Below are 22,043 nucleotides of genomic sequence, written 5' to 3'. Positions count from 1 at the left end.
GTCCTTAATGGATACCTTGCTTCAGTATTCACCAGTGAGAGGGACCTTGATGAATGTGAGGTCAGCTGGAATAGGATAATGTGCTGGAATATATTGATGTGATTGGAACATGTTTACAAAGAGGATGTGTTGGAACTTTTAAAACACATTGATATAGATAGGTCCCCCGGGCCTGACAGGATATACCCCAGTTTACTACAGGAAGTGAGAGAAGAGATAGCTGTGCCTTTAGTAATAACCTTTGTCCTCTCACTGACTACATGATTTGCTGTTGTTGTTCACATGGCATGAACTGGGAGGGGTAGACGCAAGTCTGGCCATTCAGCAGCCGGGGTTGGTTAGTACTATGTGATTAGTACCAGAAAATTGAAAGGCAGCAAATGTTATTCCTTTGTTCAAGCAAGGTACTAGTGATAATCCTGGGAATTACAGACAAATGAGTTTTATATCACTGGTACACAATCTATTGGAGAGGATTCTTGGGGACAAGATTTACGAGCATTTGCAGAAGCATGGTTTGATTAGAAATAGTTAGCTTGGCTTTGTGAGGGGCAGGTCACACCTTACAAGCCTGATTGACTTTTTAGAGGAAGTGACAAAACAAGTTGTTGAAGGTAACACAGTGGATGAGGTGTTTATGGATTTTAGTAAAGTGTTTAGCAAATGGTAAGCTCATTCAGAAAGTCAGGAGGTATGTGATCCAGGGAACCTGTCTGCGTAGATTTGGAGCTGGCTTGCCCTTTGAAGGCAGCGGACGGTAGCAGATGGAGGATGGATGTCCGTGACCAGTGGTATCCCATGGGGATCTGATCTGGGACCCCGGCTCTTAGTGATTCTTATATATTACTTTGATGATAAACTAGAAGGGTGGGTTAGTAAATTTGCAGCTGACATGTATGTTGGTGGTGTTGTGGGTATCGTAAAAGTTTGTTGTGGGTTACAGCGGGACATTGACAGGATGCAGAGCTGAGCTGAGAAGTAGCAAATGGAGTTCAGTCTAGAAGAGGGTGAAATTATTCACTTTTGAAGGTTGAATTTGAAGGCAGAGCACAGAATTAACAGTGGGACTTTTAGCAATGTGGAGGAACAGAGGAATCTTGGGCCCAAGCCCATAGGGCTCTCAAAGTTGCTGTGCAAATTGATAGGGTGGTTAAGAAGCCATATTGTGTTGGCCTTTGTTAGTCAGGGGAGTTTGAGAGTGTGAGATAATACTACAGCTCTATAAGTCTCTGGTTAGACTCAAGTAGAGTACTATGTTTATTTCTGGTTGCCTCGATTTAGGAAGGATGTGGAAGCTTTGGAGAGGGAATATTGTACACATCCAACATTCTTCCAAAGGACTCAAGATTGCATATATCAGAAATTGTAACGGTGTTTTAATAACTCATTCTGTTTTTGCATTTTCCCATTTCAGCCTAAAATTTACTATTGAACCAGGAAAGGAGGGGATTGTCGATTTCACATCAGGCCATGAGTCACAGGTCTTCAAAGGAAAGAATGGTCACCTGATGGTGGTAAGACTATGTCAGTGTCAGTAGAGTGGAAAACTTGGGTGACTTTCGCTGATAGGGCAACTTTCCAATCTCTATGCAGAGAAATTTCAAGTGATGAGAAAATTACAGAGAGCGGATACCAGCCTCATTCATCTTCAACTGGCCCTTTACAGAGACAGTATTGACAATGACATGCCATTTATTGATCATTGATCTTCTGTTGCAGATACACAAAGGTACAGAACAGGTCAGATATTAGAGATGTACTAGGTTTGTGGGCCCTAAGTGGTTAGTGCAGTCTTGCAGATCAAGCAATGAAGATGGAGTTGAGGACAACCCACTGCTTAATTGGAGGCGTGGGGGCTGATAGACTGAGATACAGTAAATAGCATAAAGTACGGGGAGTTTAAGAAATGTTTTTGCCACATTTTGTTATGGTTAAAATTGCCCTGTCTTAAAGAGTTATATTTTTTTTGGGGGTGGATAAATGTGTAAAGAGGCAGGATAGAATTGTTTGATAGTGTGATAGATGACTGGCCTCTTCCTATACTTTGGAAGGACATGACCTTCCCAACAGAAGCAAAATACTAGGTTTTCTGAACACTGGAAATGAAAATGTCCAAAACACTCAGCAGGTCAGTCAGCATCTGTGGAAAGATAAACAGGCTAGCCTTCCAGGTCCATGTTCTCTCAGCAGAACCTCATGAAGTTTTTGTACAATCACAGAAAAGTTACAGTTTGAAAGGGGGCCACTCAACATGTCAAATCAGCTGGGTATTGTAAGAGCAAGTCAGCTTGTTCCAGACCCCCATCCTCTGCCCTTGGGTCTCCACACAAGAGTCTAGGTTGAAAAGAGATCAAAGGTTACGTAGTGTTACGAAACAGGAGTAATTAGTGTTTTGACAGATGTTTCAAGAACTCAGTGGATGAAGGAAAGTAGCTGTTCTTAAACTGGGTGATATGGGCAACTGAAAAAAATGGCATGGTCTGGATGGTGGGAATCTTTGGTGGTGGACGTTGCCTTCTTGAGGCAGTCCCTCCTCTAGATATTGCTGATTGCCGCTGGTGGGGAGAGATTTGCCTGTGATGCATTGGTCAGGGTTCACTAGCTTCAGCTTCTTGTGTCCAAGGAGCGTTAACAATTTCTCACTCTTTTCTTTTCACAGATGACTCCGAGGGTAAAGACACGATGACCTTCGTTATCATTTACCTCTTCTGGTTCAAATTTGATGGGAAATATAAATATGCTGCAAGTCCCAAAGGCATTCATTGTAATACCCTGTCACCACTTCATCACTGTGTAACCCCTCTATTAGTACATCGTGTGTTGGAGGCATGGACCGTCTCTACTGTACATGACATAATCCTCTACAGTGCCTACAAGCACCAAGAGCCAGAAGAGGATTGGTTCAATATAGGGGAACGTCCTTTGTTAAACTATGAAGATGCCCCAGACCTGATTCTTTATCATGTCCTGTTAGATGGGTGTGCTCACTCAGCTTCCCTGGGCTCGAATGGGAGGAGTCTATAAGGTTCCTTGCTCCTGATCACTGTGTGGTAACCCTGTGTGTGGATCAGATTATGTATTGGTGTCATTTAATTGTTTGACAAGGGCCAGAAGTAACCAATATCAAATCAGGGCATGTGAACACCCAAATGCTAAGGGTAGGATAGTGCCTGGAAAATTGGGGAGGATCAAAGGTTAAGCAAGTTACTTGGAATGGTAGAAAAGGAGTGAGGATTGGAAATACTCAGGTCAGGCAACAGCGAAGGAGAGAGATGCATTGTTAATATTTTTGGCCTGAGACCTTCCAGTCACAGATAGGATGTTATATATTGGTCCACAGAGGAATTCTAGCCATAGAGAAGGAGGGAAGTAGGACCAATACTGAAGCTACTTTCTTCCTTTATTCAACTTGTTCAAAATAATGGCACACAGTTTTGCCCATCAAACATGCTCCCACACCTTCATCCTCCCAGCCCACTGTCGCTAGCTGCAGAATAGACAAGGAAATCCCAGCATTTCCCTCTCAAGCCCACAGTTCCTCTCTCTGCAATCTCCTCTATCCTTGTATCCCTCCACCAAGATCATTCCAAGTCTTACTCCTGGGACTCAACAATAAGTACTCCATTTTGAGTACTGTTTGGGCGATTGACCTTCCTGGGGGAAACACAGCGGCCGTGCCTCTGGCACTGAGCCTGTCTCTGCGGCTCAGAAGGGTAGGGAACTGCAGAGGATGGCAGTAGTAAAAGAGGACTCTATAGTTAGGGGGACAGGTAGGCAATTCTGTGGACGTGAAAGACAAACAGATGGTAGTTTGCCTATCAGGTGCTAGGGTCCATGATGTTTCTGGACACGTCCACAGTGTCTTGAAAAGGGAGAGTGAGCAGCCAAAAGTCGTGATACATATTGGTACCCACGACACAGGTAGAAAAGGGGAGGAGGTCCTGGAAACAGAATACAGAGAGTTAGGGAGGAAGCTGAGAAGCAAGACCTCAGGGGTAATAATCTTGGGATTGCTGCCTGTGCCATGCGACTGTGAGGATAGGAGTAGAATGAGGTGCTGGATAAATGCATGGTCGAAGAATTGAAGCAGGGGCCAGGGATTCAGATTTCTGGATAATTGGGAATTCTTCAGGGGCAGGTGGGACCTGTACAAAAGTGACAGGCTGCACTTGAATCTGAGGGGGACCAACATCCTTGTGAGTAGGTTTGCTAGAGCTCTTGGGAGTGGTTTAAACTAATATGAAGGGAGAATGGGAACCAGTATGATAGAACTGAGGATGAGCCATCAGGTTTACAAGTAGATGATGTAATATGAAAGTAAGGAAGGCACAGGATAAATATGTCCCACAGAAGAAATTGTTCTCAAATGCCAGGGATAGGCAACCAAGGAAAGGGCATATAAGGTAGCAAAAATGAATGGAAAATTGGATAATTGGGAAGCTTTTAAAATCCAACAAAAGGCAATAAGAAGGGAAAAAATGAAATATGAGGCAGACTAGCCAATAATATAAAGCAGGATATTAAAAGTTTCTTCAGTTATATAAAGCGTGTGGCACATGGCCAAGTGGATAAGGCATCAGTCTAGTGATCTGAAGGTCACTAGTTCAAGCCTTGGCTGAGGCAGCGTGTTGTGTCCTTGAGCAAGGCACTTAACCACACATTGCTTTGCGATGACACCAGTGCCAAGTTGTATGGGTCCTAGTGCCCTTCCCTTGGACAACATCAATGGCATGGAGAGGGGAGACTTGCAGCATGGGCAACTGCAGGTCTTCCATGCAACCTTGCACAGGCCTCAGTCATCATCGAAAATTGATGGACAGCTGAAGAAGATAAAGAGTAAAGGGGAGGTAAGAGTTGACATTAGGCCACTGGAAAATTATGTTGGTGAAGTAGTAATGAGGGACAAAGAAATGGCAGATGAACTTAATAAGTACTTTGCATCTGTCTTCATTGTAGAAGACACTAGCAATGTGCCAGAGGTTCATGAGTGTCAGGGAGCAGGAGTGAGTGCCATTGATATTACAAAGGAAAAAGTGCTAGGCAGACTCTAAGGCCTTAAGATGGACAAGTCACCTGGACCAGATGGACTACCCCGAGTTCTGAAAGGGGTTGCTGAAGAGAGAGCAGATGCATTGGTTATAATTTTTCAAAAATCACTTGATTCTAGCATGGTTCCAGAGGACTGGAAAATTGAATATGCCACTCCACTCTTTAAGAAAGGAGGAAAGAAAAAAACAGGAAATTAGGGGCCAGTTAGCCTAACCTCAGTGGTTTGGAAACTGTTAGAGTTTTAGGATGAGGTTTTGGGGTACTTGGAGACTAATGTTAAAGTAAGTCAAAGTCAGCTTAGTTTCTGTAAAGACATAGTTTTGCGTGACAAATCTGTTAGAGTTCTTCGAGGAAGTAACAAGCAGGATGGACAAAGGAAAGACAGTGGATGTCATTTACTTGGATTTTCAGAAAGCATTTCATAAAGTGCCACACATGAGGCTGTTTAACAAGATAAAACCCCATGGCATAAGACAATAAGACATTACAGGCATTACAGGAAATATACTGTCATGGATAGGGAAATGGCTGATAGGCAGGAGGCAGTGAGTGGGTATAAAAGGGATCTTTTCTAGTTAGCTGCCAGTGATCAGTGGTGTTCCTCAGGGGTCAGAATTGGGATCGCTACTTTTCACATAGTTTGTCAGTGATTTGGATAGTGGAATTGATGGCTTTGTGGCAAAGTTTGCAGATGATACAAAGATAGGTGGAGGAGTAGGTAGTGCTGAGAAAGCAATGTGATTGCAGAAGGGCCTGGACAAATTGGAAGAACTGGCAAATGGAATACAGTGTTGGGAAATGTATGATAATGCATTTTGGTAAAAGGAACAAAAATGCAGACTGTTATCTAAATTGGGAGAAAATTCAAGCATCAGAGATGCAAAGGGACTTAGGAGTCCACATGCAAGACTCCCAGAAGGTTAATTTACAGGTTGAGTCTGTGGTAAAGTAGGCAAATGCAATGTTGGCATTCATTTCAAGGGGAATAGGATATAAAAGCAAGGAGATTATGCTGAGGATTTATAAGGCACTAGTCAGACCTCACTTGGAGTATTGTCAACAGTTTTGGGCTCCATATCTCAGAAAGGATGTGTTGTCTTTGGAGAGAGTCCAGAGGAGGTTCATGAGGATGATTCTAGGAAAGAAAGGTGTGACATATGAGGAGCATTAGGACTGTACTCACTGAAACTTAGAAGAATGCATGGGGATCTCATTGAAACCTACCGAATGTTGAAAGGACTAGATAGGGTGGATGTGGAGAGGATATTTCCAATTGTAGGGTATCCAGAACTGGAGGGTATAGCCTCAAAATTGATGGGTGACCCTTTAGAACAGAGTCAAGGAGGAATTTTTTTAGCCAGAGATTAGTGAATCTGTTGAATGCTCTGCCACTGACATAAGTGGAGTCTAAGACCATGGATATATTTAAAGTGAAAATTGATAGCTTCCTGAATGGTCAGGTTATGGTGAGAAGGTAGGGTCATGAGGTTGAGTGGAATCCGAGGGTCAACCATGATGGAATGGCAGAGCAGACTCAATGGGCTGAATGGCCTAATTCTGCTTCTATCTGATGGTCTTATGGACTTGAGCATGAAAAGTACTTGGGCTCTGCAGCATTGAGGAGGTGGCAATTATTGTGGTTGCTGTTTCTAAGATTGGATACTAAACTGAGATCCCACCTCCTTTTGCAGATGTGGAAGATTCTATAGGGTTGTTCTGAGCTCAGGATTCCTTTCTGTCCATTTTGTGACATTATGAATATACATTTTATTCTTTCTATTGTGTGCCTGCTTGAATATTTGTTAAATGCACACTGTAAGAATCTCTCTGAGCAGCGACCAGTCAGTGTTTGGGATGGTTAACAAGAGGGCAGGGGGAAGCACAGTGACCACCATCACAACGGCTGCAGTCTGAGTGGGCAGGGTCAAAGTGGGCAGGGTCAGAGTGGGCAGAGTCTGAGTGGGCAGGGTCAAAGTGGGCAGGGTCTGAGTGGGCAGAGTCAGAGTGGACAGGGTCAGAATGGGCAGGGTCTGAGTGCAGAGTCTAAGTGGGCAGGATCAGAGTGGGCAGGGTCTGAGTGGGCAGGGTTTGAGTGGACGGTCAGAGTGGGCAGGGTCTGAGTGGACAGTCTGATTGGCAGAGACTGAGTGGGCAGGGTCTGAGTGGGAAGGGTCAGAGTGGACAGGGTCAGAGTGGGCAGGATCTGAGTGGGCAGGGTCAGAGTGGGCAGGATCTGAGTGGGCAGGGTCAGAGTGGGCAGGGTCAGAGTGGGCAGGGTCAGAGTGGTCAGGATCTGAGTGGGCAGAGACTGAGTGGGCAGGGTCTGAGTGGAGACGGTCAGAGTGGGCAGGGTCTGAGTGGACAGGATCAGAGTGGGCAGGGTCAGAGTGGGCAGGATCTGAGTGGGCAGGGTCAGAGTGGGCAGGGTCAGAGTGGGCAGGATCTGAGTGGGCAGGGTCAGAGTGGGCAGGGTCAGAGTGGACAGGGTCTGAGTGGGCAGGGTCAAAGTGGGCAGGGTCTGAGTGGGCAGAGACTGAGTGGGCAGGGTCTGAGTGGACACGGTCAGAGTGGGCAGGGTCTGAGTGAACAGGATCAGAGTGGGCAGGGTCAGAGTGGGCAGGGTCAGTGGGCAGGGTCTGAGTGGACAGGGTTTGAGTGGGCAGGGTCTGAGTGGACAGGGTTTGAGTGGGCAGGGTCAGAATGGGCAGGGTCTGAGTGGACAGGGTCAGAATGGGCAGGGTCTGAGTGGGCAGTGTCTGAGTGGACAGGGTCTGAGTGGCAGAGTCTGAGTGGGCAGGGTCAAAGTGTGCAGGGTCTGAGTGGACAGGGTCTGAGTGGCAGAGTCTGAGTGGGCAGGGTCAAAGTGTGCAGGGTCTGAGTGGGCAGGGTCAAAGTGTGCAGGGTCTGAGTGGGCAGGGTCAGAGTGGACAGGGTCAGAGTGGGCAGGGTCAGAATGGGCAGGGTCAGAGTGGGCAGGGTCTGAGTGGACAGGGTCAAAGTGGCAGAGTCTGAGTGGTAGTTTTGAAGCATTTGCTCTTCGAGGTTTCTGCAAAGAGGAAGGAATGGGAAGAAAAGTTAACGGTGAAGTTTTTTTCCCCTTTCAACTTCTTTTTACTTGCACATCTAGGATAGTAGAGATGCCAGGCAGGATAGTTGAATGCTCCTCTTGCAGGATGTGGGAAAGCAGGGAGTTCTCCAGTGTCCCTGACAACTATAACTGCAAGAAGTGCATCCAGTTGCAGCTTCCAACAATCCGTGTTAAGGAACTGAAGCTGGAACTGGATGAACTCCGGATCATTCGGGAGGCTGAGGGGTGATAGACAGGACATATAGAGAGGTGGTTACACCCAAGGTGCAGGACACAGAAAACAGCGAGACAGTCAGGAAAGGGAAGGGGTTAAACAGCCAGTGCAGAGTACCCCTGGGGCCATCCCCCTCAACAACAGGTATATCACTCTGGATACTGTTGATTAGATTGGGGGGGGGGGGGGAATGACCAAGGTCACAGCGGTCAGGTCTCTGGCATTGATTCGGAATCTGTGACTCCGGGGGGAATGAGGGAGAAGAGGCATACTGCAGTGATAGGGGATTCGTTAGTTAGAATGGACAGGAGGTTCTGTGGGTGAAAACAAGACTCCCAGGTGGTATGTTGCCTCCTGGGTGCCAGGGCTCGGGGCATCTCAGATTGAGTCCTCAGCATTCTTAAGTGGGAGGGTGGACAGCCAGAGGTTGTGGTACCAATGACATGGGGAAGATGAGTGATGAGTTTTGGCATAGGGAGTTCAGGGAGTCAAGTGCTAAGTTAAAGGACAGAACCTTCAGGGTTGTGTTCTCAGGATTGCTACCTGTGCCGTGCGTTAGTGAGGCCAGAAGTAGAAATATTATACATGGCTAAGGAGTTGGTGTAGGAGAGAGGTCAGAAGACTGTTGGTTCATTGGGCTCTCTTTCAGGGAAGGTGAGACCTTGTACAAAAGGGATGGTTTGCTCCTGAACTGGAGGGGACTAATATCCTAGTGGGAAGGTTTCTTAACGCTGCACAGCGGTTTACAAACAGAGACAATGTGTAGTGAGGAGAGGCTGATGATAGGACAAAATTGCAGTCAGCAGGATGAGTTACAAAATAAGGAATGGACGAAATCGAAAACAGGACTGAAGGTGTTATACTTGAATATGTGCAGTATACAGAATAAGGTAGATCAACTTGCAGCACAGTTGCGGATTGGCAGGTATGGTGATATAGGCATCACTGAATTGTGGCTGAAAGAAGATTATAGCTGGGAGCTTAATATCCAAGGATACACATTGTATTGAAAGGACGGGCAGGAAGGCAGAGGGGGCAGCTTTGTTCTGTTGGTAAAAAATGAAGTCAAATCATTAGAAAGAGCTGAAGGTGTTAAATCATCATGGATAGAGCTAAGGACTGCAAGGATAAGAAGACCTTGATGGGAACTGTATACAAACCCCCAAATGGTAGAAAGGACAATGGGAGATAGAAAATGCACGTGAAAAGGGCAATGTTACAATAGTCATGGGGAATTTCAATAAGCAGGTAGATTGGGAAAATCAGGTTGGTGCTGGATTCCTGGAGGGGAAATTTCTAGAGTACCTACAAGAGAGCTTTCTGGAGCAGCTTGTGGTTGAGCCCACCGGGGGATCAGCTGTTCTAGATTGGGTGTTCTGCAATGAACTGGAATTGATTAGAGAGCTTAAGGGGCAAATGATCATAATATGATTGAATTCACCCTTAAGTTTGTGAAGGAGAAGCTAAAGTCAGATGTATCAGTATTACAGTGGGGTAAAGGGAATTACAGAGGCACGAGAGGTGTTGGCCTGAATTGATTGGAAAAAACACTGGCAGGGATGGCGGCAAAGCAGCAGCGACTGGAATTTCTGGAAACAATTTGGAAGGCAAAAGATATATACTTCCCAATGAGGAAGAAATATTCTAAAGGAAAGATGATACAGCTGTGAGAAGTCAAAGCCAACGTAAAAGCCAAAAAGAGAGCATATAATAGAGCAAAAAATAGTGGAAAGTTAGAGGATTAGAAAGCTTTTAAAAACCAACAGGCAACTAAAATAGTAATTAAGAAGGTAAAAATAGAATATGAAAGTAAGCTAGCCAATAAAGTTAAAGATGGTACCACAGGTTTTTCAGATACATGAAGTGTAAAAGAGAGGACAAAATCCATACTGGACCAGTGGAAAAATGATGCTGGAGAGGTTGCAATGACAAGGAAGTGGCGGATGAACTGAGTAAGTATTTTGCATCAGTCTTCACTGTGGAAGACACTAGCAGTATGGTGGAAGTTCCAGGTGAAAGGGGTCATGAAGTGTGTGAAGTTACCATAATTAGAGAGAAGGTTCTTGGGGAAATTGAAAGGTCTGAAAGTAGATAAGTCACCTGGACTGGATGGTGTACACCCCAGGGTTCTGAAAGAGGTGCCTGAAGGGATGGTAGAGGCATTAATAAGGATTATTCAAGAGTCACGAGATTCTGGAATGGTTCTGGAAGACTGGAAAATTGCAAATGTCACTTCACTCTACAAGAAGGGAGAGAGGCAGAAGAAAGGAAACTATAGGCCAGTTAGTCTGACCTCTAGTTGGGAAGATGTTAGGATGTGGTTTCAGGTTACTTGGAGGTACATGATAAAATAGGCCATAGCAAGTTTTCCTCGAGGGAAAATCTTGCCTAACAAATCTGTTGGAATTCTTTGAAGAATTAACAAGCAGGGTAGACAAAGGAGAATTGGTTGACGTTGTGTACTTAGATTTTCAGAAGGCCTTTGACAAGGTGCCACACATGAGGCTACACAAGCTACGAACCCATTGTACTACAGGAAAGATCCCAGCTTGGATAAGGCAGAGGCTGATTGGCCAGAGGCAAAGAATGGGAATAATGGGAGCCTTTTCTGGTTGGCTGCGGATGACTAGAGGTGTTCCACAGGGGTCTGTGTTGGGACCGATTCTTTTAAAATTATGTATGATGGAATTAATGGCTTTTTTTTTTTGCAAATTTTGTATTCAAATGAAGATAGGTGGATGGGCAGGTAGTTTTGAGGAAATAGAGAGGCTACAGAAGGACTTAGATTGTGAGAATGGGCAAAGTATTTGCAGGTTGAGTCTGTGATGAGGAAGGCAAATACAATGTTAGTATTCATTTCACGAGGGCTAGAATATAAAAGCAAGGATGTAATGTTGAGACTTTATAAAGCACTGGTGAGGCCTCACTTGGAGTATTGTGAACAGTTTTGGGCCCCTTCTCTTAGACTGGATGGGCTGACATTGGAGAGGGTTCAAAGGAGGTTCACCAAAATGAACTTGAGTTTGAATGGTTGTCATATGAAGAGTGTTTCATGGCTGTGGGCCTGTATTCACCAGAATTTAGAAGAATGAGGGGTGGCCACATTGAAAGCTATCGAATGGTGAGAGGACTTGATAGAGTGGATATGGAGAGGATGGTGGGAGAGTCTAAGACCAGAGGACACAGACTCAGAATAGAATGGAGATGAGGAATTTCTTTAGCCAGAGAGTGATGAACCTGAAATTATTTGCTACTAGCAGCTGTGGAAGGCAAGTCTTTAAGTATATATAAGGCAGTGGCCGATAGATTCTTGATTGGTCGGGGCATGAAGTGATACAGGGAGAAATCAGGATATTGGGGCTGAGAGGAAAATTGGATCAGCCATGATGAAATGGTGGAGTAGTCTTGATGGGGCAAATGGCCTGTTTCTGCTCCTATATCTTATGATCTTATTAAATATAATGCATTTAATGCATAACGGTGCTGATACTTTGCAATAGCTTAACTAAACTAAAAATGTTTTTCATTTGTACTCAGTGTCTGAGGCTTCTTACTTAAGTGTCTAACAATAATCAGCCAGCATTGATGGATTCCAGTTGCCCTGATACTATTTCTCCATGACCACAATGTCCTGGTGAAAACTCTCACCATGCTTGTCACTGACAGCACCAAGATTTGCAGGGAAACAGTCTAAATGGGAATACAGAAAATGAATCTTTGGTGACACGTTGCACTTCATGGTTTTGTATGATTGAAGCATGTTGTCAACCAGCTACATGTAGTTTGGTGCTCTGTACTTGCAAAGAAAATTTTTAACAGCATCTTTGATTGCCTTCCATGTGATTTTCTCTGCTCCCACAAGTTCTTTGAATTATCTGTTATTGATGACTTGGTGAATTGTGGACCATCAAAAATGCCTTCCTTAATCTTGGCATCAGTTATTCTAACTTTAATTATGAAACAAAATAACAAATATAGGCAATTTTAAAAATAAGTGGTGCATGATAGGTGAATTTCATGGTGATTTTTATGATCAGCAGTCCGAAGTCCATAAGGTACACCCAAAAGTATTCAGGAAGCAAAATGTTTGTTGTCCAGTGTAATCAAACATTTAGTTCAGTTCAGCACTGTGCCGCTAGCCCATTGCAGGCCTGTGCCCCCATCCGCATCGATCATTCCATGTCAGACTGCTCAAAAACAGCAAAAATATTAGTAATCAGAACCCAGGAACATTTGCAACATGAAGCTAAAAGTCCCTGAAACATGTCCACAGCCTTACCGATCATTCCTTGCTAAGTGGATCCCAAGACGCCTGCACTCTCCTCTGACAGCAGCTCATGCAAGGGGGAGGAAGACCGATCAAATGTAGGGCAAACACACACCATCCTCTGCTCTCATTCTCATTGACATCAACCTTGCTCAATGCCTCAATTGCAGAGGAGCAATGGAATCGTTCATGGTCTCCAGGCTCCCAGGTCTCCAGGCTGTACAGTCCACTTCCAACCTCACCAATCTCCCTTGGTGACAGCAAAACATCAGATCACTCAATAGGTCCAAAGACACACCATCAAAATCTAAATCACAGATTTCAATTGCATGCAGCTAATGAAGAACTAAATGGTAGTTTCATGTACTGTCTGCAGGACATCAATATTAGTTACGTTATTCACTGGTCATCTTGAAGGATTTCAGTCTTCCAGACACCGCTTTATTTTATCCCCTCTTCAGCCCTGCATCTAAAGGCTAAAGCTTTTGTTAATCTCTCATTGCTGGGTTCCCAATTCCCAATGTGGCTTGACTGTATGTATCTTGTCACACTGAATCTCACTCAGCACTCTGAGACCTACTTCCAGAACTAGCATTCAATGGTTATAAATAAAGAATCACGCCATTAAGGTTAGGGCTGAGGTGAGGCTTTTATATTTACCAGAGATACAGGGTGGAACCTCCATTGAGGTGCACAGCCCAGTAACCCGGCTATTAAAAACTAGTCTAATCACGGGACAATTTACAATGACCAATTAACCTACTAACCAGGACTGTGGGAGGAAACTCATGTGGTGATGGGGAGAATGTACAAACTCCTTAGAGACAGCGCTGGAATTGAACTCTTCACCCCCGCATGGCCCGAGCTGTAATAGCACCACGCTAACCACTAAGCTACTGTGGCCCATCAAAGGGTCATCAGTCTTTTTAACATTCTTCCCCAAAGGACAGTGGAAGCAAAGTCTTGGAATAACTTTAAGGTTGACATAGGCAGATTCCTGATTGAATAAGGTGGTGAAACATCAAACACTACAGCACAGTACAGGCCCCTTGGCCAAGATGTGGTATCAAACTTTTAAAGTAGTCCATGATCCACTAACCCTTTCCTGCTACATGGGCCAGAACCCTTGTGAACCTCCTCTGGACCCTCTCCAATACCAGCACATCTCTTCTACGATGAGGAGCCCAAAACTGTTCACAGTACACAAGGTGAGGCCTCACTGTAGCCTTATAAAGCCTCAGCATCACATCCCTGTTCTTGTATTCTGGACCTTTTGAAATGAATGCTAAAGTTGCATTTGCCTTCCTCACCACTGACTCAACCTGCAAGTTAACTTTTTGGGTGTTCTACACAAGAACTCCCAAGTCCCTTTGCATCTCAGATATTTGGATATTCTCTTGTTTAGAAAATAGTCTGCACATTTATTTCTACTACAAAAGTGCATGACCATGACCCATTATATTTCATTTGCCACTTTCTTGACCGTTCTCCTAATCTGTCTAAGTCCATCTGCATCCTACCTGTTTCCTCAACACCACCTGCCCCTCCACCAATCTTCATATCATCTGCAAACTTGACAACAAAGCCATCTATTTCATCATCTAAATCACTTATATACAGCATAAAAAGAAGTGGTCCCAACACCGACCCCTGCAGAACACCACTAGTTGCTGGCAGCCAACCAGACAAGGATCCTTTTATTCCCATTTGCTGCCTCCTTCCAATCAGCCAATCTGTAACCATGTTAGTAACTTTCCTATAATACCATGGGCTCTTACTTTGGTAAGCAGCCTCTTGTGTGGCACCTTGTCAGAGGCCTTCTGAATGTACAAATATACAACATCCACTGCACCCCCTTTATCTATCCTATGTGTAATCTCCTCAAAGAATTCCAACAGGTATATCAGACAAGATTTTCCCTTAAGGAAAGCATGCTAACTTTGTCCTGTCTTGTCCTGTGTCACCAAGTACTCCATCACCACATCCTTTAAGAATTGACTCCCAACTACTGAAGTTAGGCTAACTGGTCTATAATTTCCTTTCTGCTGCCTTCCTCCTTTCTTAAATAGTGGAGTGACATTTGCAATCTTCCAGTCCTCTGGCATCATGTCAGAGTCCAATGATTTCTGAAAGATCATTTCTAATGCCACCACAATCTCTAACGCTACCTCTTTCAGAATCCTAGGGAGCAGTTCCTCTGGTCCGGGTGACTCATGTACCTTTAGGTCTTTCAGCTTTTTGAGCACCTTCTCTCTTGTGATAGTAACTGCAGCCACTTCTCTTCCTTTGCACACTACAACATCTGGCACACTGCTGGTGTCTTCCACAGTGAAGACTGATGCAAAATACTCATTTAGTTCATCAGCCATCTTCTTGTCCCCCATTATTATTTCTCCTGCCTCAATTTCTAGCAATCCTATATCCACTCTCATTTCTTTTTTTCACATTCTTGAAAAAGCTTTTACTATTCATATTGACATTATTTGTTAGCTTGTTTTCATACTTCATCTTTTTCCTTCTAATGATTCTTTTAGTTGCTCTTTGTAGGTTTTTAAAAACTTCCCAATCCTCTATCTTTACACTAATTTTTTGCTTTGTTTTATGCCCTCTCTTTTGTTTTTACATCAGCTTTGAATTCCTTTGTCAGCCACGGTGGCACTATTTTCCCATTTGAGTATTTCTTTGTTTTTGAAATACACATGTCCTGCACCTTCCTCATTTTCCCCAGAAACACACACCATTGCTGCTTTGCTGACATCCCTGTCCGTAGCTCCTTCCAATTTACTTTGGCTAATTCCTCTCAAACCACTATTAATTTCCCTTACTCCGCTGAAATATTGCTACATCAGACATTACTTTCTCCCTATCAAATTTCAAGTTGAACTAAATCGTATTGTGATCACTGGTTCCTAAGGGTTGATAGCAAGACAGAAAGATTGTGGGAGGAGTGCAAGTTCAGCAAGGACTCACTGGGCTGAAAGGCTCTTTCTGTACTGTATGACTCTTAAATGAAAGCCTGCAGGGCTTTCAAATGCGGGTTCCTTGTTTCTCTCCTGAATCAGAATTGTGTCTCCAAAGTCAGAATTATTAGCACTGGCATTTTGTGAAATGTGTTGTTTTGCAGTAGCAGTACAGTGCAAGACATAAAAATTACTGTTAAGTTACAATGTTGGTCACACAGGAGCAGGTTGGTGTGATACAGGACCCAGGGTGAACGTGGTGAGTCCCAGAACTCTGTCCCTAAAAGTCCCTCCATGTACTCCTTGACATATCTCAAAGTTTAGCCCTTTCAGCTGCTGTTAACTGTCCTTGAAGTACCAGATCTCCTCTGAAGTCAAGCAGTTTATACTTGACATGTCCTATTTTAATTAACTCCCGTTTGTCAGAAAACAATCACACATGAGAGCTACAACACCAGCCACAAGGCAAACCTCACTTGTTATCTGTAAAACAGCAAATCCATGGTTAAAAAGCATGTGGGGCACAGATCTTTAACTGGCATCATTTCCAATGTGTGAAAACAAGACCAAATATTGTGGTAGTGACGTTGTTATATGTATCAGTGACATTATGTACAGAATAACTGCTTTGCAAAACTTCAGAAAAATAAAGCCATGCTTTCTAGAATGAGCTTTGTGAGAATTATTAGGTTTTGAAAACCAAAAACAACAGAAGTCCAGGTCACATTTGTGAATCTCAAGTTCTGAACATTTCTTCACTGGTCCCTGTCAGGTGGGTCTCTGTAGCCAGCCCTGGTGAAAAGTGGGAACAGTTTATGCAGGCAGTTTACAAACGATGGATTAAAGAGATCCAAGGCGACAGTTGGGGTCAGGACTGCTGCTAATGTGGAGGTTTGGACTCCCTCCCTTTCCAAGATACGGGACCCAAAATTGCTCACAGTACTCCAAATATGGTCTGACCAAAACCTTCTCAAGCCCCCGGCCCAGCTCAGAGACTCAGGTTTGTTCCTGCCCTCTAGCTGTGTCCACCTAGGGTTTGCTTGCTCTCCCTGTGAACACCCAGTTTCCTCCTACATCCTGAAGATGTGCAGCCACTGCAAACTGCCCCCAGTACATAGGTGAAGATGATGAAGTTACCTTCCTGCACTCAGAAGTGTTGTAGTTTCCACTGAGCCACGGCTGGGTAGAGAGACCCAGGTTCAGATCCAGTGACACAAAGTGAACCTTGCTAGCCATTGCCAGTCAGAACCTTTTCACCTCTCTTTGGTCAGTAATGGATACTGGTGAGACATTCTTGCTGGCAGGTGGTCAAGGGCTCCCCCACCCTCAGGTTATATTGTACATTTACTACCCCAATTACTTCCAAGAGTTGCTCAGTACAGAGCAGAACAAGGAACTAATTGGTTTCCTTGCACATCCTATTCAGTTGACACTTGTTAACAACTTTGTCTATTGTCAGACAAGGTCAAGACACCAGTACCTACATTCTTGGAGATAGGCTGGGGACGAGCCTATATCCAGTCAAGAATCTCCACCCCATAACCAGATCACAAACAACATCTTGTGCTTGGCTTTCTCTACAGTCCATATACCGAAAGCTGACCCAGATAGCAAGCAGCTCCTAACTTGTCCATTCCAGAATTCTTGGGTGCTTTTTTCAGCTCCATTTATAAAGGCAACTTGGCAGATTTGAGACACTAGTGTTTGAAGTATGTCACCAAATCCCACCCAGAGATAAACCTTCTTGCAGACATTCACTGTAGAATAAAGAAATATAATAGGATTTACCACACACAGAGACTGACAACCAACTGTGTAAATACAAAAAAATCTAATAACAATAATAAATAAGTAATAATACTGAGAACATTAGCACATCCTGTGCAGACTTGATGGGCCAAATGGCCTAATTCTGCTCCTATGCCTTATGGTCTAACACAAGTTGTACAGTCCTTGAAAGTGAGTTACTAATGTCTGCTCAGCCTTCTCTCAAATTGCAAGCCAGTTAAGGCCATGTTTAAACCAGATTCTGTCTGGATACAAAAAGACTGAAGGGTAACTTCTCCCATGTAAAGGTCTGCAGTTCAGGAGCACACAACTGATCTCAGACACAGACTGAACAAGGGCTCGGTCCAAGTAGGTTGTGGGAAGTCGGGGGTCCAAACTATAAACAGAACGAAAGCAGATAAATGGACAAATTTAGCACATTGCTAATCTGCTTCCAGTAGAGGTAAACCAAGGATTCCTCCCGTAGTTCCATTTGATAGGTTTCTAATCAAAATCATTTTGCACCATTTCAAAACTATAAAAGATCCCACTGTTGGAAATCTTGAGCAACACACACACAGAGACTGGGACGCTTCATCAGGATGGAAAGGAAGGACAAAGCCAGAATAAGAAGGTGGAGGGAGGAGGGGGAGTACAAGCTGGTAGGTGAGACCAAGTGATGGGAAGGTGGGAGGGGAGAGGTGAAAGAGGTAAAGGGCTGAAGGAGGAGGAATGAGATTGGAGTGGAGTGGGGCACTGGAGGAAGATGAGAAGAGTAGAGGTAAAAGGGGAGCCAGAATGGGGAATGGAAAAAGGAGAGGGGGGAAATTACCAGAACAGAGCAACTGATGCTCATGTCATCAGGTTGGAGGGTTCCCAGACGGAGTATTACTCCTCCAACCCAAGTGTGGCCTCATTGTGTCAGTTTCACTCGATCACGGACACTCCGACCTCCAGGTCTGGCCCTTCACTTGGCAGAGAGGCTGAAGGCAAGCTAGCAAGCTGCACCCAGGATGGGCCAGCCCTGTCGCTGGGACAGGGTAAATGGTTCACTTGGGAAATGCTCAACCATCCCTTTCTCACCTGGTTGACCTTAATTCTGAGTCATTTAAGGTGACAGGTAACAATCCAATCCAACCCACAATAGAAACATAGAAAACCTACAGCACAATACAGGACCTTCGGCCCACAAAGCTGTGCTGAACATGTCCTTACTTCCTAGGCTTACCCATAGCCCTCCATTTTTCTAAGCTTCATGTATCCATCCAGGAGTCTCTTAAAAGTCCCTATCATTTCCACCTCCACCACGGTCACCGGCAGCCCATTCCACACACTCACCACTCTCTGTGTAAAAAACTCACCCCTGACATCTCATCTGCACCTACTTCCAAGCACCTTAAAATTATGTCCTCTCGTGCTAGCCATTTCAGCCCTGGGAAAGAGCCTCTGACTATCCACATGATCAATTCCTCTCATTACCTTATACACCTCTATCAGGTCACCTCTCATCCTCCGTTGCTCCAAGGAGAAAAGGCCAAGTTCACTCAACCTATTCTCATACGGCATGCTCCTCAATCTAGGCAACATCCTTGTAAATCTCTGCACCCTTTCTGTGGTTTCCACGTCCTTCCTATAGTGAGGTGACCAGAACTGAGCATAGTACTCCAAGTGGGGTCTGACCAGGGTCCTATATAGCTGCAACATTACCTCTTGGCTCCTAAATTCAATCTCACGATTGATGAAGGCCAATGCTCCATGTGCCTTCTTAACCACAGAGTCAACATGCATAGCAGCTTTGAGTGTCCTATGGTCCCCAAGATCCCTCTGATCCTCCACACTGCCAAGAGTCTTGACATTAATACAATATTCTGCCATCATATTTGACCTACCAAAATGAACCACCTCACGCTTATCTGGGTTGAACTCCATTTGCCACTTATAAGCCCAGTTTTGCATCCTATCAATATCCTGCTGAAACCTCCAACAGCCCTCCACACTATCCACACCTCCAACCTTTGTGTCATCAGCAAATTTACTAACGCATCCCTCCACTTCCTCATCCAGGTCATTTATAAAAAGCACAATGAGTAGGGATATCAGAACAGATCCCTGAGGCACACCACTGGTGATCAACCTCCATGCAGAATATGACTTATCTACAACCACTCTTTGCCTTTTGTGGGCAAGCCAGTTCTGGATCCACAAAGCAATGTCCCCTTGGATCCTATGCCTCCTTACTTTCTCAATAAGCCTTGCATGGGGTACCTTATGAAATGCCTTGCCAATATCCATATATACTAAATCTACGGCTCTACCTTCATCAATGTGTTTAGTCACATCCTCAAAAAATTCAATCAGGTTCGTAAGGCATGACCTGCCCTTGACAAAGCCATGGTGACTATTCCTAATCATATTATGCCTCTCCAAATGTTCATAAGTCCTGCCTCTCAGGATCTTCTCCATCAACTTACCAACCACTGAGGTAAGACTCACTGGCCTATAATTTCCTGTGCTATCCTTACTCCCTTTCTTGAATAAGGGAACAACATCCGCAACCCTCCAATCCTCCGGAACCTCTCCTGTTCTCGTTGATGATGCAAAGATCATTGCTAGAGGCTCAGCAATCACTTCCCTTGCTTCCTGCAGTAGCCTGGATACATCTTGTCTGGTCCTGGTGACTTACCCAAATTGATGCTTTCCAAAAGCTCCAGCACATCCTCATCCTTAATATGTACATGCTCAAGCTCTTCAGTCCACTGCAAGTCATCCCTACAATTTCCAAGATCCTTTTCCATAGTGAATACTGAAGCAAAATATTCATGAAGTACCTCTGCTATCTCCTCCGGTTCCACACACTTTCCCACTGTCACACTTGACTGGTCCTATTCTCTCATGTCTTATCCTCTTGCTCTTCACATACAGAATGCCTTGGGGTTTTCCTTAATCCTGTCCATCAAGGTGTTCTCATGGCCCCTTCTGGCTCTCCTAATTTCATTCTTAAACTCCTTTCTGCTAGCCTTATAATCTTCTAGATCTCTATCATTACCGTTTTTTGAACCTTTTGTAAGCTCTTTTCTTCTTGACTAGATTTGCAACAGCCATTGTACACCATAGTTCCTGTACCCTACCATCCTTTCCTTCTCATTGGAATGAACCTACGCAGAACCCCACACAAATAATCCCTGAACATTAGCCACATTTCTTCTGTATGTTTCCCTGAGAACATGTTTCTAGTTTATGCTTCCAAGTTCATGCCTGATAGTTGCATATTTCCCCTTACTCCAAATAAACATTTTCATAACTTGTCTGTTCCTATCCCTCTCCCATGCTATGGCAAAGGAGATAGTACTGTGATCACTATCTCCAAAATGCTCTCCCACTGAGAGACCTGACACCTGACCAGGTTCATTTCCCAATACCAGATCAAGTATAGCCTCTCCTCTTGTAGGTTTATCTACATATTGTGTCAAGAAACCTTCCTGAACACATCTAACAAACTCCACCCCATCTAAACCCTTCACTCTAGGGAGATGCCAAATCAACATTTGGGAAATTAAAATCTCCCACCCCAACCCTGTTATTATTACTCCTTTGCAGAATCTGTCTCCCTATCTGCTCCTCGCTGTCCCTGTCACTATTGGTTGGTCTATAAAGAACATCCAGTAGAGTTATTGACCTCTTCCTATTCCCAACTTCCACCCACAGAGACTCCGTAGACAACCCCTCCATTTTCTGCAGCCGTGACACTATCCCTGATCAACAATGCCACGCCCCCACCTCTTTTGCCTCCCTCCCTGTCCTTTCTGAAACATCTAAAGTCTGGCACTCAAAGTAGCCTTTCCTGCCCCTGCACCATCCAAGTCTCTGTAATGTCTACATCATAGCTCCAAATGCTGATCAACACTCTAAGCTCATCTGTTTTCATAATACTCCTTGCATAAAAGTAGAACATCTCAAACCATCAGTCTGAGTGCGTCCCTCCTCTATCACCTGCCTATCCTCCCTTTCTTCCGTCTCCAAGCTTACTTTATTTGTGAGCCAACCTCCCTTTCCTCCATCACTTCAGTTCGGTTCCCACCCCCCAGCAATTCCAGTGAGATGACAGTCAAGAAGGAACAGGTGCAAAATTTCCAAAGTTGCAAGTTTTCTGAGCAGAGTTCAAAAGTTGTTCTTACACCTTTTCTTCAGCGTTCTGAAACCCAGCAACCCAATCACGTACAACTGTGTGATATAGTGTGTATATTACAAGACATCATCTTCTTGTTTATCAACATTAGAGATTGATAAAACTAGAGGGCACAGATTTAGAATAAACAGGGATTTAAAAGAAAATTAGGGAGGAACTTGAAGGGGAACATTCTTCACCCAGTGTGGCAAGTACCTAGAATGCACTGCCTGAGAGCAGGCTTGAAACGGTCACTGACAACACGTGTCTAAGTGAGCACTTGCTTGAAGATTATGCTGGGAGAAGGGATTAATACTAGTCCACATGGACAAATTGGGCTGAATGGCCTTTTTCATACTGTACAAGTCACTCTAAATTCCTCTTCAATACAGTAAATGGAAGGCGAATGAACGGGGTCGCAATGCGATGCACGCCAAAGTTACTTTACCCAATTTCACTACAAACCTGGAAGATTAGCACCATCATATTTGTAGTGTGGCATCAACAGGGGAGAAACTCGTTTGACATTCACC

The 22,043-nt window shown here is 44.3% G+C and overlaps 1 protein-coding gene across 1 annotated transcript in view; it reads left to right on the top strand.

The window, feature by feature from the left end:
• Positions 1-16,245, top strand: part of myo1ha (myosin IHa) — a 127,201-nt gene extending 110,956 nt beyond the window's left edge. Inside the window, exons 31-32 of the mRNA XM_059987882.1 lie at positions 1,415-1,514; positions 2,660-16,245. Coding sequence (XP_059843865.1) covers positions 1,415-1,514; positions 2,660-2,686 — 127 coding nt within the window. The 3' untranslated portion in view covers positions 2,687-16,245. The remainder of the gene's footprint in view (positions 1-1,414; positions 1,515-2,659) is intronic.
• Positions 16,246-22,043: the final 5,798 nt, after the last annotated feature.

The sequence above is a fragment of the Hypanus sabinus genome, chromosome 13, assembly GCF_030144855.1.
Source record: "Hypanus sabinus isolate sHypSab1 chromosome 13, sHypSab1.hap1, whole genome shotgun sequence".
Classification (NCBI taxonomy): domain Eukaryota; kingdom Metazoa; phylum Chordata; class Chondrichthyes; order Myliobatiformes; family Dasyatidae; genus Hypanus; species Hypanus sabinus.
The sequence above is the reverse complement of the archived record's forward strand: the minus strand, read 5'-3'. Positions and strand labels throughout refer to the sequence as shown.